Below are 20,436 nucleotides of genomic sequence, written 5' to 3'. Positions count from 1 at the left end.
TGAAACCTTTATCACGTGGGTGAGATTCATCCGGCTGAATCAAACATTGTTGAATTACTACCTGGTAAAAGAAGAAGTATAAAAATTGAAAAATTGTTTTCAGGCGTTGCCTAGTAGGTGATTTGGTTCAGCCGGATGAATCTCACCCACGTGATAAAGGTTTCAGCTCTTTTACTTCACAAAAGTCAACAGATGGAAGAGTTGAGGAAATGTGGATGTTCAAACTTGGGCAGAATGGTGAATGTTACACAGTGTGTAAAGTGGCCACTTAAACCAGCCAATGACAGGTCATAAGCCCTGTAAATGCCTAGACTTCCATATTCCCTTCTCAAAATGATGTTTTTTTCTTTAATGTTTCTTTTGATATTTATTTATTAATTTTGACTTTTTATAAAATAAAAAAAAGTGTTGTACCCTCACTTGGGTAACTCGGGCCGAGGACACTGAACATTTTTTATTAATTCATACACATGAGAATACAGATAAAAAAACTTTACAGACAGAAAATGTATAAAAGGTCAAAACAATATTTTATTTATTTAACTTTTTGTACATAATGTTATTTGTACATTGGCGGGCTTATTGCCAAATGCCAATTTCTTCCAACCAACCAATATTACCCGCTGTTTTAAAATAAAATGTTAATTTAAAAGTGCACAGCGATATTTCAGTCACTGGACTGGTACCGGAACTGCAAGACTGATCATTTTACCTTCAGTATATTGCTACATAATGAGTAGATAAAAGAATGATGATAATGAGGTGTTCTGTGGTATAATTATGAATGACTAGACAGGTGCCACCGTTTTGTAGCAACTATTCACGGACAGTGTATACTTGTAATGCAGTATTAAATATACTTCATGAACTCTGCAATAGTTATTCCCACGTATCTGATATATTTAGTGTAGGGTATTGTTCCTATAGAACAAACCTTTTGAACTTTTTCAAAGATGTAGAATGGTAATTATATTTATTTATTCATGCATCTCATATACAATTTTTTGTTCACTTTGCCTAGCTGTGTGAAACAGTACTTATGATTTTCTTGTTGTTTTACTGTAGAATGTTTTATGATTTAAACTTTCTACTGAATATGCTTTATAATTTTTAGGTTATTTTTTTAAATAGAAATCTTGTATAATTTTTGGTGTGAGTTTTTTTTATTTTTATAAATCTTGTTTTTAATATTCATGCTTTTGAAAAAAAAAATATATATTAAGCCAAATATGTTAATATTATAAATATTTGTAAAAGGCAGATTTGCCGTTTATGTTAATAAAATAAAATAAATAAATAAATTCACTACTAACTACTATGACAAGGCCCTCTCGCCTGTTGTGGTGCATATAAAAAAGGCAAATATTCAAACATGTTTTTGAATTCCAGGTATCTATTCCGATCCTTCAAGTCCACCAAGTTCTTCCAGACTACAACCCTGGACTGGGTGGAAGCCGGTCTGCAGGTGTGTCGCCAGGGCTACAATATGCTGAACCTGCTCATCCACCGCAAGAACCTCAATTACCTCCACCTTGACTACAACTTCAACCTCAAGCCCGTCAAGACACTCACCACCAAGGAAAGGAAGAAGTCTCGATTCGGAAATGGTGAGAGATTTTATTATTTTTACTGTACTTAATTCTCCCCTCCCGGTGATGTGTAGCTAGTACACATTGCATCTTATAACTTAATATCTCCATAAATATAATAAATTATGGGTTGAGATTTTCGGTATTCCTCTTATTGCGTATCAGTTAAAATATTTTTAAAAATAAATAATGAATGCTTATTGAGAACAGAAAAATAATTTCATCAAAAATTGGAGATAAATTACCAATACAATAGAAAGTTTCCCAATGTGTCAGATGTTGCGTAAAAATAGTAATCCTAGAAGTATATTCGGGAGCGAGAGAGACAATTTTATGTGTCACACGCGCGAATAGCAACGTTTCTAGTACTTCTCCCAGACGCCTGTTAGTAGCAGTATATGTAATCTGTGGTTAGTAGCTACCCGACTTTCGTTAGGGGTTGTTCTTTTACACGTGCTGATAGCATGAGCTAATGTTTTTAGCAGTTAGATTTAAAATATTATTACATTTGACTTCAAATATAAATAATTGAAGCAATTGCCTATGAATATTACATTTTTTCAATTTAAAATCTCATTTTTGCACGTGTAATGTCTACACAGAAACCGTAACGAGCGGATGTTTTTAGGACAGTAATGGAAAGGTTAATAAATGATTTTTTTACTGTGTATGGGCAGATGAAAACAGTTGTTGTGTGTGAAATGTTTCCAGGACCCTGGAAGATGGTCTTATGAACCAAAAAACACATGTTTTGATGGCTCTATTCCTGTTTTACCCAAATCTTTTGTAATTTCATAAGGCAAGGCATATTATCTGTAACGTGAAACAGTTACAACGCGAAATAAAAAATTGTAATTGTGAACTCATAGAATTTGTGGAGGAGTATAAGTATTTGGGTATTTTTATTGATCATAATTTTAAATGGGATCGTCATATATTTAAACTTTGTGATCGATTGCGGACTCTTGTGAGTACTTTTTATAAGTTATCTTTTATTTTGCCTAAAATCACTCTTAAAATTATTTATTTTTCTTTAGTAGAATCAATAATAAGATATAGTATAAAGTCGTGGGGACATTCGACTAAAACTAATATTAAAATGATCCAGGGTCTACAGTATTCTATAGTTAAGCGAATTGTACCTGCAGAGATTTACGAACAAAGAAGTAATAATGATCTCCTGTACAAAACAATCAAAACTCTACCTGTTCGAGGACTACTGTGGCTTTGCATCATTTTGGAACAATTTCATAGTAATTCATTCAAGTTTCCTCTCAAACATAACCATAATACACGCTTCACGTCTAATGATGGCTTGGTAGTACCAAAAGTATGTAATAAATATGGAAATAGAACTCTCAAATATTTAGTACCTAGAATTTTTAATTTATTACCAAAATAACTTAAATTTAACTCACATTGTAACAAGAGCAAAATAAGAGAGTAGCTACTCGATCAAGAGTTTATATATGAATAGTAGCTTAGGTGTAAATATTTTATTTTTTCATATATTTTCTTGTATTTAAAAAATAAATTTATATATTATTATTTGTATAAACATGTTTATTCTGATCTTTCCGGCTGTTAATTTTTATATGTTATTCATTGTTTTTATAAATGTAAATAATATTATTAAGTCAGTATAAATATAATCTTCACCAACAAGCTACAAAAAGTGGCTTGGTGGGATTTTAGTTTTAGTAAAAATATAACAAGTGAAATTTTTTTCAATTGTAAAAATGTATAATTATGCTATTAAATCAAATAATAAAAAAAAATTAACCATAACATGTTTTTTAAAATGTAAACAAATTAATATTTCTTGTCATGTATTTTATTAAATAACTTTAATAAAATACAATGTTTTTGTTTTTATGCAGTAAAACCGACTGGTCGAAGAACTTAAAGAATTGGAAAATTATTTTCAGGCGTTGCCTAGTATGTGAAATAATTCGATTCGATGAATCTCTTCCCAACAATAAAGATTTCAGCTCTTTAACTTCACTAAAGCCAACAGATGGAAGAATTGAAGAAGCATGGATTTTGTAACATAGGCAAAATGTGAATGTTACACAGTGTGTAAAGTGGCCACTTAAACCAGCCTATGACAGGTCATAAGCTCTGTAAATGCCTAGACTTTCATATCACCTACTCTTAAATGTTCTCCATCCCCGTTGTAATTTGTTTATGTTTTTGTGTTATTAATGTTTATTATATTTAAATATCACAAATATGGTTTCGGAAGAGCACTCCTTCCAAATTTAATATTAAAAATCAGGATACTATTCACGATGTAACAGTAGTCTAAACAAATAAAGCAGTAATGGAAACTAAGTTTGAATAATACGCCGGTGGGATAGTATTCTGTATTTATAATATCAGTTTTGTATCAGACCTCTTGATGGGCGGAGTGCTCTCCTGAAATTATAGTTAATTATTTTGTACAAAGTTACGAATTGAATGTCGATTCGATCAGTAAAATACAATGTTTTCAGCGTTTCATCTTTGCCGCGAGATACTTCGCCTCACCAAGCTGATCATCGACTCTCACGTCCAGTACCGCCTCAACAATGTGGACTCGTTCCAACTGTCTGACGGGCTGCAGTACGTATTTTCTCACGTAGGACAGCTAACGGGAATGTACAGATACAAGTACAAGCTCATGAGACAGATTCGCATGTGCAAGGATCTCAAACATCTCATTTACTACAGATTCAACACGGTGAGTTAATCATTATTCAGTTACGGCATCTCAAAATAATTTCAGTTTCATTTATATACCTGGTAATATTATTTATTTTTCAATGTGTCATCATTTCTTCCTAAGTGTCAGAAAGTCAAATGATCAAAATAATCTGTAACTAAATCTGTAAGTAAATTTTCTAATCTTTACTGCTAGATGGTGTCACTGCTGCCTTCATTGTCAAATTTAATCTTCGCTCAATGTGAAATTGAAATTGACTTTTTTTTTCATATTTCAAATTGACTTCTGTACAAAAAGTTGCCGCATCTAAATAATTTAAAATTAGAATAAATCACAAATAAAGCAACAAGTGCTCGCTGGAAGATGTTTTTTTTGTCTCTTCCAATGCATATATATGTGTACTGGGGGGTACGGGTGTCCTCGATAGGTATCGATGTACCCCAAAACTCGAAGATACGCTCGGGAGAATTTATCTTCGACTATACCATTACGCATCTTCCAATTGTAATCGCCCCCTTGAACTAAGACGAAGTACCTATATTATATATTATTAAGTAAAAAAATATTTCCAAACGTTGCCTAGTAACAAAGATTTTAGATCTTTAACTTTACAAAAATTAACCAATGGAAGAATTGAAGAAACATGTGTAAACAGTATGTAAAGTGGCTACTTAAACCAGCCAATGACAGGTCACTTAAGCCCTGTAAATGTTTAGACCATTCTCTCCTGTAAAATGTTCCCCATCTGTGTTGTTGTAAATATGTTCATTTCGTGAACTCCTTGGGGGATGAAAAAAGTATTTAAAAATGAAACAATCTATGGTGAAATGTACAATACCATAAGTAATACGATTTTTTTCATTTCTCCCCTGGCTAATTTGTCTTAAATTATAGATTGAAAAGCAAAAATCATTAGATACGAAATTTTTTATAAACCATGTACAACACTTTAAAATTTTTTTTTTTTTTTTAAATATCTGCAGTCGAACTTGGTTATTACGAGGAAGACGGGATCAACCGAATTTGCTTGTTATAAGTATTACTCGTTATACCAGAGGAAGGTTTTTTAAATCCAATCGCCATCGGATATTGTCACTATTGAAAATTATAATAATTGCTTACAAACATATCTAAAAAAGCAATTTGTTAATTTCTCTAAAATTTTAATGTGCATGCGGAAATATTGATTGACACAACAGAGTAGATAAGTAAAGGGTCATTTAATAAGAGTAATTGAATCAATGAACTTTAAACTTAAAATATAAAACAAATTTTATTTTACATAAAATGGATATTTTTATATCATGTTAAATATTTGATATTTTAAAGATAATGTCGGTCAAATGTCCACGATAGAGTTGTTTAATCCGAGATCCAATTTTCATTAGTTCTCTCATCAGATCAGCAAAGTAGGGTAAAAAAAAATTACTACCCTGGCAACACTAACGAAATTTCCATTTTGTTTCTTCAACAATCTGACAAAAATAATTCAATTTTTAAGTAATGCATTTGTTACATACACATTCATTTGCTAATTACACATGAAATGTGATTGCATCCTGTTTCTTTAAGATCCTAGAAGTATTTCTACACTTTAAAAGGACACAACACGGCATAGTTGAATTCAAATCAGGAGTTGCGTACTGAGCAACGTCTACAAAGAAACTAATTGGTCAAAACGTAAACCTACTCATTTATGAGTAGTTTAGTCGCCTTCTGTTTGATGTGCGTATGCGGTTTCTGGACTATTCTTAATTCTATGGTATTTCCTTTAAAAAATATATCTTCCTCGATGCTCATGCTGAATGTTATAATCACCAAAATAAATAAGTGCATACATGCTGTTTTTTATAAAAAAATGATATTTTATGATCAAATATTTTAACAGGTCGATTTAATGAAACATGACATAAAATTGCATTAATATTTCATTTTCAGATAATTAGTCTTTTACAGCAATTCAAATTGTTGTGTTTTCGTTTGACGAGGAAAAATTTTCAATGTTTTTGATTGCATATTAATAATGTAGTTAATAAAACCGTTAATTCAATTTTCAATGATGAATAGCGCAGGAGTCCTGAAACCAGCAGGTGGTGTGTGCTGGTGGGTATTGCAGATTCCTATTCTGTCCATGGGACACTTAGCTATCTCGTAAACACCCAGATAAATTGCTTTCTGAACATGGTAAATAAATGATTCACAGTTTAACCGGCTATGTTGTATTTTCTGACCGTGATTTTTGTTTGTTTGTGTACAGGGTCCAGTATCAAAGGGTCCCGGATGTGGTATCTGGGCGCCCGGTTGGAGAGTGTGGCTCTTCTTCATGAGAGGAATTACACCATTATTGGAGAGGTGGCTTGGAAATCTTCTGTCCAGGCAATTTGAAGGACGACATTCTAAAGGTACCATTAATTTCCGCAGTCAATAAACATTTTCTTATAAAAATATAGTTAGTTGAACTGAGTTTTAAAATGAAAACAGTTGATTTATAGTAACATCATTTATTGAAAACAGTAGATCGACATTATTAGTTTTGTCGTTTAAAAATAAGAATTTTCCTGATAGTCCTCTAACTATCGCTATGCAAAAAATACGACAATTCGTTTATCTATGGCTATGTAGCATCGTTATTCTGTTTTAATATAAATTCATTTTTCCATTAAGAATTTTCGCAAGGGAGTGAGATGTTTTTCAGAATAAAAAATAACATGTAATATTTGTCAGCTCTCAGGCCAGCCCTTTGCAAAAAAATCACATTGATAGGTTGTTCTGTTGCGACGTTAAAGAAACACTAACAGGCAATCTCACTTTCGCATTTATGATAGATTGATTGTTGTTTGAAAAAATACAAAATGGCAGTTTATTTACCTTTAATCCAGAATTTTTTTGAATGTATTAATGTTTTTTTTAAAATACATTTTTCACTTCCTCAAGCATTTTCCCCAGTGTTGCTCTTATTCTTGTATGTTGAAATATCCGTCAACTGAACATTTTTATATAAATCTTTCAGGAGTGGCAAAGACTGTGACGAAGCAGCGTGTGGAGTCCCACTTTGACTTGGAGTTGAGGGCGTCGGTTATGCATGATATAGTGGACATGATGCCTGAGGGAATCAAGCAGAACAAGGCCAGAACTATCCTGCAGCACTTGTCGGAAGCATGGCGTTGCTGGAAGGCCAATATTCCATGGAAGGTAAATAAGATATATATATTCACTATAGATCAAACACCCCATCTAATGGTGCATAGGGCACTCAGGTGTACAATGCGACACTATCGAGACATTGGTGCATGCAAGCCATAGTTTGTGCTGTGCTGATAAAGGAACAGCACATATTATCTATTATAGTAGTAGTCATAAAGTTTAAAACACAAGGAAGTATTCTGCTTCTATTTCACACTCTGAACAGTATTCTTTATCTGCCTTGTTGTGGACAGTGATAAATATGAATGGTTTTTTTTTTTAGAAAAATAAATATTTGCCTTTTATATGGTTTACCCAAATATTTAATTTTAAGGGTCATTTTCAACAAGTTGTAAATAACTCACTATTAGAAAATGGGAATCAAGTTGGGGTAGAGTGGGATTTGAACCACGGACCTTTGAGCCGTGAGTCCGAGACACTAGCCCGATTCTCGTTGTTTTTTGTTTTCTTTTTAATATCTCACAATCATGGGACTCTGTTATTTTTTAAATAATAATTCCACTAACCGAAGAACCTCTTCTCCAGGTACCGGGTTTGCCGACCCCCATAGAGAACATGATCCTACGCTACGTGAAGATGAAGGCCGACTGGTGGACCAACACAGCTCACTACAACAGGGAGAGGATCCGCAGAGGAGCGACAGTGGACAAGACAGTTTGCAAGAAGAACCTCGGACGCCTAACCAGACTCTACCTCAAGGCTGAGCAGGAGAGGCAACACAACTACCTCAAGGTTTGTTAGTTTCATTAAATCTTTCTGTTCTTTTCGCTACTTGTCTCTAGTTGAAGAACTTCTTTTCAAACTGGAATAATTCTGTGGCATATAGGTTAAGAAATACGAGTCACTATTAGCTGATTATGTACGGGAGCCATTTAAAATTTCTCACTGATTTATTTCTTTAACATGCAATCTTGGTTGCTGTTTCAGAATACACTTTAAATGCATAAACTTAAGAATGAAATACGTGAAGCGGTGTAAATCATATTGAGTTTCTTGTCATGTTTGATTTTTCTATGTTGTTGAATGCAATTTTCAAACAAGTTACATGTACTTTTTTACATAATAGTACTTTCGAATTATACGACATTAACCAATTTAATTATCGTAATATTGGAATGAATAATTTTTTCCTAACTTGTATCTCCTTACCCCCCCCAACCATCCATAGACCTTATAGAGTGGAACTGCATACTTAGCTCATTTTCTGTTTACCTAAATGCCACAGAATTGTCCATTCCACTTCGATTATGCAGACAGGGTATAGTCTAAGGTTGAACTAAAATGTCGGATTCTCCTGAATATGTCTGATCGTACCAAGTGTTAAGTAATGGGGAAGTTCAGTGCTACTGGAAATTAGATATAAAAAACGTTTTCTTACACATGGTAAAATTTAGAGCATTTATGTAATTGCACAGTGAAGTTTCTCAAAAATGTATGAAAAAATTAGTCAAAAAGCACAGGTTTATGTGACCACATGTTTGAAATAGCCGATAAATAGTTGTAATGTTGTAGCAACCATAGGCGATCATGATTGCAACCGGCAACGGATTTCCGGTTTCCAGGGTAATTATGTTTTTCGACGCTTTGTTTGAGGTACAAATTATAATTGTATGGGGTTCAACTTTTAAATGTCAGAAACAAAAATAAACTATCATGTCAAACTATGCTGTAGAATGCCTGCGGGCCAGCGGTTTGTACAATAAATGTCAGCTAAACCCATATTTTCTTCGCTTCTTGTCAGTTATATTTCACCGTTCAGATGTGTGTTTTGATCACTCATCGACCAGAACACTGTTAATCTAACACAGTTATATACGACGAAAAGGAAATGGCCTTAAAATTTAAATCTCACATTTTTTTTTTTTTAAATCTGCAACTAGCTGTTTCATTACAGGATGGTCCTTACATATCTCCCGAAGAAGCCGTCGCCATCTACACCACGAGTGTCCACTGGCTGGAGTCCCGCAGGTTCGCCCCCATCCCGTTCCCCCCCCTGTCCTACAAGCACGACACCAAGCTGCTGATCCTGGCGCTGGAGAGGCTCAAGGAGGCCTACAGCGTCAAGTCACGCCTCAACCAGAGCCAGAGAGAGGAGCTGGGCCTGATAGAACAGGCCTACGACAACCCTCACGAGGCACTCTCCAGGATCAAGAGACATTTGCTAACTCAGAGAGCATTCAAAGAGGTAGGAAATAAAATAATTATAATATTATTTTAGTTTTCGATGGTTATAACAAGGACATAATTGGTTATAACAGGTGATTGCTCCTATGGATTACTTCAATTGCGTTATTCATTATTCTTTAGTCTTTATTTGTTCATCAAATTATGGGTAAAATTTTCTCTTGTGTCCCTTATAATACAAAATGCGTGTGTATGACAAAAATACTTAAATCTAAAAATGTATTTGATTAATTAAAATAATAAGTTGTAGATAGTATTCATAGAAAAGTACAAATATAAATACAAGTTTTTAAAAAATGTGTCTGTATATCCTATATGTTTAAAATAAATAAAAAAAAAAATTATTTTTCACTTAGTGGCCAAATATTTCAATATTTTATATAAATTATAACTACCATCAGTAAGATATACAGTAAAACCCCAAAATTACGTCTGCGCAATTTGCTTTTTCCTGCAATTTACATATAGTTATTGAAGTCCCATTCTGTTTTGTATTTTTTTTAGCACATTTAAACCCAGTTTTACAGTTTTTTTCTCGCAGTTAACGTTGGTAATTTTTAAGACAGTTTATTGTATTTTACGGACATTTGTTGCCACCAATTTCTTGTTTTTGACAGCTCAAGAGTCTGAAGTCAATTTTTAATTTTTTTTTTTTTATAAAAGGAATAACCCGCTAAGCCTCTATTTTGAGGCTTGTCAGCAGGTGGGATAGAGAGGAAATGGAAGGAGTTAATAAAAAATACACCACAACACCCAGACCAATTGATAAAAAAAATCTTTCTTGGATTGTTTTCTTGCGACTGGCGGGAATCAAACCCGCGACGCCAGTTTCACAGTTGGCCGTCTAACCAACTGCCCCACGGTGCCTGTCAGTTGCTAGTCTTTATTATTATACAAATTTGATAAACCGAGAAATTGGCAATCCGCACTAAAACTTCATAGCGCAAGAGTCTGAAGTTAGTCTCTAGTCTCTATTATTATACCAACTTGATGGTAAGCTGAATCAATAGACAAAATCTAGAAATCATCAAATAGTTTATTGTATTTTGCGGACATTTATTGCCGCCATTTTCGTGCATTTTTGTTGGAATTTTAAAGACAGTTATTGTGTTTTACAGACATTTATTATTTATGGAAATAATATTAAAAAATGGTTCAATCATCGCTCCATAATTTTTTTAATAAAAAAATAATTCACTGAATTTTTTTATTCACTACCCTCCATTTACATATTTTTGTCGATCTCTTTAAAAACGTAATTTAGGGGTTTTACTCTAATATTATTTTCCGAATGTTTGAGTTTACTGTTTTCCATATTGATGTGCCACATATGTTTTCTTGAATTATTTTTTGTGTTTCTAATCCTAATCCTATGTGTCCTGTGTCAACTAATTGCTTGTCCCATCTCAACACAGGACTTTTATTCCCACAGAGTTGGGACTTATGTCTCAAGTAATGTGTAATAAACTGCATGTATATAAATAAATATACTTTTTGTGCCACAATAAGCCAGGAGGTTTAATTACGGTGGTGAATTATAGCACGCAACGCCTAGGCTTGAAAAAATTACATGTAATTTTTGTGATCTCACCGGAATCAAACCTGGAACCCTCCAAGGCAAACAATATAATACATGCATTTTTCATTTATTAAGATAAATATTTTTTTGTTATAATTTTTTTAAAATATTTTATAGACTGGTATAGAATTCATGGATCTGTATTCGCACTTGGTTCCCGTTTACGATGTTGAACCTCTTGAGAAGATAACCGACGCCTACCTCGACCAGTACTTGTGGTACGAGGCGGACAAGAGAAGACTGTTCCCTCCGTGGGTAAAGCCCGCTGACACTGAACCACCTCCGCTGCTCGTCTACAAATGGTGCCAAGGTAAACGATTTTCAAACTATGTTTCGAGTATCTTTTACATTTTTTTTTTATGGATATTGAATGAAGACGTCGTCTCCGTGTAGTAGAGCGTGGTTGGCTTAAACTAGTCATTTAAGTTCGATTAAAAATTTATTGGAATTTTAAAAATTATTATGTATACTAGCAGAATTAAGCTGATGCGTGTGAATATAATAACTGTGTTTTAAATATATCAAATATTAATATAGCAAGAAAACAATACATGTATAAAACATTTATAATACAATAGGAAACATTATAATTTTATTTGTTTATCAGTCGGTTTTTGAACGCACCAATCACTTTCCTGGGAAGGATATTCCATTGCTCCACAATGCAGTTTGTCAGGTAGTTCTTTCTGGTATTGGACGTGATGGAGGTAGTGTTCAATTTTAATAAATGACCTCTGAGATGGCGGTTATAATTCATATCGAACATTGATTTCAACTTTGGGAAAGTAGATTGCGTAAGATAGGTGTGTAGGGGTTTGTTGTTACCCTACTGAATAGAATAGTACTTATTAAAATCGCACAGTGTAGTTGTATAGATATATGTTGCACTTTATTGGACAGAGATTTAACGATTTGTGGATGTGGACAATAAGGACGCGGAGAGACGAGGCGAAGTACCTGAAACTGAAGACTGAACTACATGTTGTAACCGACTGACTTACATACATACTATTGTCCATATCTTATCTTAACTTCCTAGTGGGGAGTTGAGGTCATCTGCTATTTCCCTGGCTGTCAGCATTTTGTTATCCATGCTTGTCAGCGAATTCGATGTTTTCATATGGAAATGCACAGCTCACCTTTAGCACTGTCTTCCGGGATGGTTGTAGGTTAGACGACAGTGAGTATTGTTTCGAAGGGTGAACTTTAAGTCATCAGCTTAAGAGCTGCTAGTGTATAAAATAAAAACAATAATTATATTGCTTTGTCAAAATTTTAAATGTCTCAATCAAGTACCACTCCACCTCTACTCTTCCAATGTACTCGAACCAAGCTCCCCTTTGTGGTCGTCCTTAAAGAAACTACCATCTTAGTGGCCCTAATAGGGACTCACATATGAATGGACGAACACACATTTTATAAAGTTTAAGGAACAAATTATGGTGCTCAAGTTTTGTATACAAATTGTATGGAGCAGTGATGATCACCAAACACGGAATGGGTGGAATACGTTTCTGTCGTGTGCGTTGTGGCAATGGAGATGTGTCTATACTATCCCCTTGTTACAAACCTCACGCCAGCGGCATATTTATATCATCGGTATCATGATATTAGTGGTAAGTTTTATGTTTTCCATTCATTTTTTTTTTAACTTGACAATCTTTGATATTTGTCTGTTTAACAATATATTTATTTATGCTTTATTAAGTTAGTTCATAACATCTTAAGAACTAATATAAAGTTTTAATAACATCACATTTTATATCAAAGTTTATCAAGAACATATTTTTTCAAATTGATTTTTAATGTTTCAAGGCTTTCAATTTCTTTTATTTCTTTAGGTAACTCATTGTAGAATTTCAAACCCCTGTACTGTTTTTCTCCTCATTGGTAATATTATCTTTTTTTTATCTCTAGTTTCATATATTTGGCATTGTTAGTTAAGATTTTTTTATATTTTTTTATTTGATTTAACCCCTTAATTATTTTATTAATGAAAATTGCAACATTGTATCTTATTTGTAACTTTAATGTAAGATTGCCGATTTCCTTATGCATCCTTTCTACATATAAATGTATATTTATTTTGAATAGTGAATGTGTTGATGCATTAAATTGTGTTTTTTTTGTCTGGTTTCAGGTATTAACAATTTGCAAGATGTGTGGGAAGTTGGTGATGGAGAATGTAATGTCCTCCTGGAGTCTCGATTTGAAAAGTTATATGAGAAGATCGATCTTACCCTGCTAAACAGATTGCTCCGTCTTATTGTGGACCATAATATTGCTGATTACATGACGGCCAAGAACAATGTAGTCATTAACTACAAGGTGAGTGAACACTTACCATTGCTGACATTCACTGGGTATGCTTTCCATTTTTTCATCATTTTAATCTATTCAGTTTTATTTTTAAGAAATAATTTAATTTAGGATACAGTAAAAGTCAGTTAATCCGAACTCTAGTCATCGGATTGCCAAATATCCGGATCATCGCCAGAAAATAAAATTTTAAAAGCAGTAAAATGTGATCTCAGAGTTAGTTTTGCATTTTCATATTGATTAGTTGGCGAGTAACCAATCTGTATTCCTCAGGACATGAACCACACCAACAGCTATGGCATAATCCGCGGCCTCCAGTTCGCCTCCTTCGTGGTGCAGTACTACGGTCTGGTGTTGGATCTCTTGGTACTCGGGCTGCAGAGGGCCAGCGAGATGGCCGGCCCGCCGCAGCTGCCCAACGACTTCCTCACCTTCCAGGACGCCCCCACGGAGGTGGCCCACCCCATCCGCCTTTATTGCCGATACGTGGACAGGATACACATCTACTTCCGGTCAGTTGTTTGTTTATTTGCACCAAGCAAAGAGGCCCATTTTATGGTGGTCATTTTGTAATGAGGAAGTTCAGTGCTTTTAGAATGTTTTTTTTTTTGTTAATGGACTATCAAACTATATCAAAATATGTATTTTTATGTATCGTCATCAGCACTATGATTTTTAAAAATTTTGTGAGTTTTAAATTACTCCGCCCGTGATATCTTAAGTTCTCTACAGTGAGTTGTTCTGATTGGTGGGTTGGCTTCCTGCTAACCGAAAACGTCAATACACTCTGTCATTGGTTGATTTTAGAAAACTAGTGGTGTCATTCAAAGTAGTTTATTTTTATCAAAATCATTTTCATACATTTTTTGAAACTTCGCCCTACAATTAAATGCTCTTATTTTTACTGCACGTAAGAAATCATTTTTTATATTCAATTTCCCGTTGCACTGAACTTCCTCATTAGAGTATTTTTTCAAAAATGATTACAATACAAAACGCTAACAATTTAAGACTAGTTAGAAATGAAAAATTTTTAATGACTGCAGTGAACGATCATTACCAGTTCTTATCCCCAGAATCGCCAATGAGAACTTAAGCCCTATGGGGAATTTAATTCAAAAATGATTTTTTGCATGCTATAAAAATTAATACATTAAATTGTATGGCAAAGTTTCTTGAAAATGTATGAAAAAAAAAAAAAATATTTGAATAAAAACCGACTACTTCGAACGACGTCACTAATTCACATGAATCAACCAATGATAAGGGAGTTGTGAAAAAAAAAATATTTTTGCCTAGTTTAATAGTCATCAACAATTTTTTTTTTTCATTCTGTACCTAGGGAGCTTACTAGCATTGGTAAAATAGCTGTGTTAAAAAAGGCCAGTCAAATCAATTCAATCAAACACTGGTTTGAGTCTATTATTGTATTTATTTTTTGAAACAAAATAAATAGAATTATTAGATGACAGGTGGACACCTATAATGTTGAGACCATGGGCAAACAAAAGAGGTGTTGGAAGGTCACAAAAAAGATGGGCTGACGACATTGCCTCGATAGTCGGTAGAACATGGATGAAAAAAGCAGGGAATAGAAAAGAGTGGAAACATTTGGAAGTGGCCTTCCATCCGGCAGCGGAGAACAAGGCCAAATAAGAAGAAGTAGACTCGAATAAGTGTTTGATTTAAATTCTAATTATTTTTTTTGTATACCTTTTGACGAGTATGTAATTTGTGTTATAGCTCTTTTATTGACATTTGTATATTTTTGCAGGTTCACGGCTGAAGAGGCTCGCGACCTGATACAAAGATACCTCACGGAACATCCCGACCCTAACAATGAAAACATAGTTGGCTACAACAACAAGAAATGCTGGCCCCGTGACGCCAGAATGAGGTTGATGAAGCACGATGTCAACCTGTAAGTGATTTCTGTTGTATAACATGAATTATTACACTATAATTCCTCCTTAGTTTCTAATTCTTGTAGCGTCCATGCGACTCGACTCCGGAATCGTCTGTCAGAAATCAGTGCATAATAATTAAAAATTAATTGCCACCAGTTTTGTATTTTTGACAACTCAAGAGTCTAAAGTTTCTAATCATCACACCAATTGTTTGTTGCAAATGGCGTGCTGGTAGTATTAGTAGTATACGCTTGACTCACGCACAAAAGGTCCCGGGTTCGATTCCCGGTGAGAACATAAAAATTAAATGTGATTTTTCTCAAGCCTGGGTGTTTTGTGATGTAATTCACCACTGTACTTGGGCCTCCTGGCCTGTTGTGGTGCAAAAATAAATAAATAAATAAAAAATCTTGTAATTTTTTTAATGGTTTTATTTTATTGATTATTGCTTTTTTTGTACAAACATATTCAGACAACAGAATTTTTTTTTAAATTTTATTAGTTTACTGTTCATCTTAAGCTAGGGTTTCCTAGGACAGCGGTGCCCGTATTTTAACGGCCGTAGTGAACGGTGATGCGGTAGACAGCACTCGTAACGGTGACTAGAGAGTGGTTTCCTAGGAAAACGGTGTTAAATGGTGTTGATAACACTTTCTAGTCACCGTTACGACGGCTGTCCACCGCATCACCGTTCACTACGGCCATAAGATACAGGCACCGCTGTCCTAGGAAATCCTAGCTTAAGTAGCAGAGAAACTTTAACTGATATGATAACTTATTAATTATTTTTCTGATAAAGATGTGATGGATTATTTCCAGTGGCCGAGCCGTGTTTTGGGACATTAAGAACAGACTGCCGAGATCTACCACCACTGTCCAGTGGGAAGGAAGCTTTGTTTCCGTTTACTCTAAAGACAATCCCAACTTGCTCTTCAATATGGGAGGCTTCGAGTGCAGAATCTTACCAAAGGTAGACAGACTGAACAAATTATTTTTCACTGATTCAGAATGGAACCCGACTCTAATTTTATGAGGTGTTTTATAATTTTCACGTTTCATTATCGTTCTAATCTGTTTGACGAATATTCAATATTGATAAATTAATACCCGTATGCTGAGACAAAACTTAAGGTGAGGAAAGTACATTCTAATTTCAAATGCAGAGAATAACCTGAAGGTGAAGACAATAGAATGTACTCTCCTCACCTTAAGGTTTGTCTCTGCATACGGGTATAAGTGTTTTGGACCTTATGCAAGGTAGCCAAATGTAATGAACAATCACGAGGCAGGTGGGGATGATGTGAAAGGGTTTATAATTTATCTACATTCTCATGTTATTAATTTAAAAAAAAAAAAAAACACTTGTCTGAAGAGACAATTTTAATTCCAATATAAAATTATCATCACCTTTTCTCGTTTTATTTCATTAAAAATCTATTTTACTTTTTATGAATCTATAGTACTTTAAATAGTATGATAAAACTATGAATTAACTTTGTGTAAAATTTATTATATAAATAAAACACGAGTGATACTTTAATCCACAAATTTGGAATATCCAGTGACCGGTTTCATCGCTTTCGCGACATCTTCGAGACTGGTATCTTTATTAAAGAGTTTATTTTATTTATTTTATTTTATTAGGGAAATCAACAGTTCTACATACATATTTTTAGTAAACAAACAGATATAGTGTATAAACTCAGAACTAATAACAGATTTCCACATAGTATACAAAGTTAGTAAAGAAAATATATATTACATATCAAATAAATACATACAATTTATACATATAAAAATGTTATTTTCAAGTACTCAATAATCAAAGATTTTTTAAATATTAATTTTAAGAACATTAAGTTACTGTAAATTGGGCGGGATAAGGACAAAAATGCCTGAAGAGAGGATAAGGAGGGGGGGGGGGGGAGATGTACATATTTATTATTATAATGTCTACTAAGTTGCATAATACATTTTTAGTGTAAATTTTAAGTCTGACAGAGTGATGTTTGTATAATCTATATTTTTAAATGTATTTATACAGAACAGAGGTAAGGATAGATAATTCAAAGTTATATGTAAGTAAATTAAATAAAGTTATTTTTATCTTAAGGATCATTATCAACAAATTTTCTTTGGGTTAACTAATGAATTGATATAATGCTATTTTAATGAGTTTAAGTATTTTATTTTATTGTGTAAAATCACTAAATTTAATTTAATTTGCCTACCGGTTTCAGAGCATGCATGTACCTTTGCAAAGGCTTAAAAATAAACACACACTTTTTTAAGCCTTGACAGAGGAGCAGTCATGTTCTGAAACCGTTCGGCATATTATTTAGTATTAAAAATATTTTATATACATTTATTGAGCACAGAGACACAGCACATAGTGACACAGCCAGGAACGACTAAAAATTTGATTTGGTGATTTTACTAAGTAAATATTATGTAGTTATATTATTTACCATGGGATACATAATGTTAGTGCTTCATATATATATTTTTTCTTTTTATCTCTTTCACTAGGCATGCCTGCATAGACAAATTGACTTAATAAATAATTTATACAACATTTTTCTTAACACTCAGTTGGCGGAATTTGTAAACTTTAACAGTCTTGACAGAGGATTTCCCAGTCTCCCATCAAACCACCCAATATTTCAATTATGTCTGTATATTTTTCTCTAATATTATTCCAAGATGATGATGTGGTGTCTAGAAGATGTCTATGGTCACTTCTGAAGAATTGGGAATGTGAAGCTGAGAAATCCTCTCTCGAGACTGTTTAAGTTTTACAAATTCCACTAATTGAGTGTTAAGAAAAATGTATAAATTATTTATTGAGTAAATTTGTCTCATTCTACGCAAGCGTGCCCAGTGAAAGAGGCAAATAGAAAAAAGGGAAATGCAATTAGTTCAGATTGAATAATAAATACGTTGTGTAATAATGTTTTGTAACTTGCAATTTGATGAATACAAAAGTAATATTTGGATATATTGCAGTGCCGAACCAGCCATGAGGAGTTCACGCACCGCGACGGAGTGTGGAACCTCCAGAACGAGGTGACCAAGGAACGCACGGCGCAGTGCTTCCTCCGGGTGGACGATGAGAGCCTCAACAGGTTCCACAACCGAGTTAGGCAGATCCTCATGGCATCCGGTTCTACTACCTTCACCAAGATCGTCAACAAGTGGAACACTGCTCTGATTGGTAATAACCATAATAGTAAAAATATTACTAACAGCATTTTTAGATGAATTTCAAATGGCCACTAACTATTTGGCACAACTACCGATCCCAACCTCTGCCTTTTGTCAATGAAGAATCTTGAATCAGCTATTACCTACTTTGGCGTCTTTGTGCCTCTTAGTTTTAGTAAATATATATTATGTAGAGTAGAGGGCCAAGTATTGATCCTTGTGGGACGCCTTACTCGACAGTTCATTAGTTGTTTGGTGTGTTTTTTGACACTGTCTATTGCTCTCTGTCATTGAAATAGCTACATACATTTTTAGATCTGATTTTGTGACTGCTTCTAAAATGTGTGTTCCTCATCATGACCTTGTTGTAGGTTTGATGACATACTTCCGGGAGGCAGTGGTGAACACCCAGGAACTGCTGGACTTGCTGGTGAAGTGCGAGAACAAGATCCAGACCCGTATCAAGATCGGCCTCAACTCCAAGATGCCCTCCCGCTTCCCCCCTGTTGTGTTCTATACTCCAAAGGAGCTGGGCGGTCTGGGCATGCTGTCCATGGGGCATGTCCTCATTCCTCAGGTACAGAAGATGAGAGACCTAGCTCTTCTCCGAATTCATAGTATAATTCAATATCTTAATAAAACTGAAAATATTTTGCCACGATATGGACTCTACCTCCTATACAGAGCTGAAGAGGATCGCTGAAGACTAAGCGGAGTGAAGGAAGATATGCATAGATTTGTTACCAACCAACTCCCAGGATTGAAACTGAAGATGAAGAACTTTGTTAGAATATGGGAAACAAGTTATGATAGAGCGGGGTTCTAACCTCAGGTCCTCTGATTGGAAGTTCGTGAGATTATCACGGGGCCACAATCTGTCTCCTGCCAGTTGAAAAAATTGCCATTGTTTTATTTTTTATTTTCATTAGGTCTTAAAATAGTACAAACATTATAATATATAAATGTCCTAATATAATAATTTATTTATGCTGTTTCTTGTGTCTTGCAGTTTCTTAACCTCTTCCCTGTGTATTGCATTTATAAATACCATGCTATATGAAACAACAAATGTTTTACTGTTTTTGGGAAGATCAACAAAACCAGTAGCAAAAAGACTTGAACAATGTGCAATTTGCGCGTGGTATAACAAGTAGCTAAAAAACTATTCATTTCAAGTTCAATGTGTACATTGTTTGGGAAGATTTACAAATATTGAGTTTATTTTCAGTCTGATTTGCGGTGGTCCAAACAAACAGATGTCGGCATCACTCATTTCCGCTCCGGTATGTCTCATGATGAGGATCAACTCATTCCCAATCTGTATCGGTACGTGCAGCCTTGGGAGTCTGAGTTCATCGACTCTCAGAGAGTTTGGGCCGAGTACGCACTCAAGAGGCAGGAGGCCAATGCTCAAAACAGGTATGCACAATGCGCTGAAAAATTAATTATGTCTGGCAAATATAAATTCTGTGTCCAGGCAGATGGAAGAAAAACCATTCTGTATGTGAAATAAAACTAGAGCCCAAAGTATTTAAGTAGAATAGTAGGTGTATTGATTTGGCATTAAAAAATGCCTTAAATCATTGCAAAGTTTTAAAATAAACTACAGTAAAACCTCTGTTTTACGTTTCTCAAGGGAGCAGCAAAAAAACGCTAAATTGAGGAAATGAAAAACTGCAGAAAAATGGTAAAAACAGTCATAATTGGGGATAATTCAAATTTACCTATGATTTCATTTTAAAAAAA

The 20,436-nt window shown here is 34.1% G+C and overlaps 1 protein-coding gene across 1 annotated transcript in view; it reads left to right on the top strand.

Moving 5' to 3' along the window:
• Window positions 1-20,436, top strand: part of Prp8 (pre-mRNA processing factor 8) — a 45,234-nt gene that overhangs the window by 9,129 nt on the left and 15,669 nt on the right. The window contains exons 6-19 of the mRNA XM_088236911.1: window positions 1,390-1,607; window positions 4,085-4,311; window positions 6,551-6,695; window positions 7,304-7,485; window positions 8,023-8,229; window positions 9,392-9,682; window positions 11,378-11,570; window positions 13,401-13,588; window positions 13,853-14,091; window positions 15,354-15,500; window positions 16,306-16,456; window positions 18,493-18,700; window positions 19,062-19,267; window positions 19,919-20,109. Of these exons, the coding sequence (XP_088093037.1) occupies window positions 1,390-1,607; window positions 4,085-4,311; window positions 6,551-6,695; window positions 7,304-7,485; window positions 8,023-8,229; window positions 9,392-9,682; window positions 11,378-11,570; window positions 13,401-13,588; window positions 13,853-14,091; window positions 15,354-15,500; window positions 16,306-16,456; window positions 18,493-18,700; window positions 19,062-19,267; window positions 19,919-20,109 (2,793 nt within the window). The remainder of the gene's footprint in view (window positions 1-1,389; window positions 1,608-4,084; window positions 4,312-6,550; window positions 6,696-7,303; window positions 7,486-8,022; window positions 8,230-9,391; window positions 9,683-11,377; window positions 11,571-13,400; window positions 13,589-13,852; window positions 14,092-15,353; window positions 15,501-16,305; window positions 16,457-18,492; window positions 18,701-19,061; window positions 19,268-19,918; window positions 20,110-20,436) is intronic.

This window comes from Micrasema longulum, unplaced genomic scaffold (genome assembly GCF_059751315.1).
Source record: "Micrasema longulum isolate JH-2025_06_02 unplaced genomic scaffold, ASM5975131v1 h1tg001618l, whole genome shotgun sequence".
In the NCBI taxonomy this organism is placed as follows: Eukaryota; Metazoa; Arthropoda; class Insecta; order Trichoptera; family Brachycentridae; genus Micrasema; species Micrasema longulum.
Note: the sequence above shows the minus strand (reverse complement) of the source record. Positions and strands in the feature narration are given on the sequence as shown.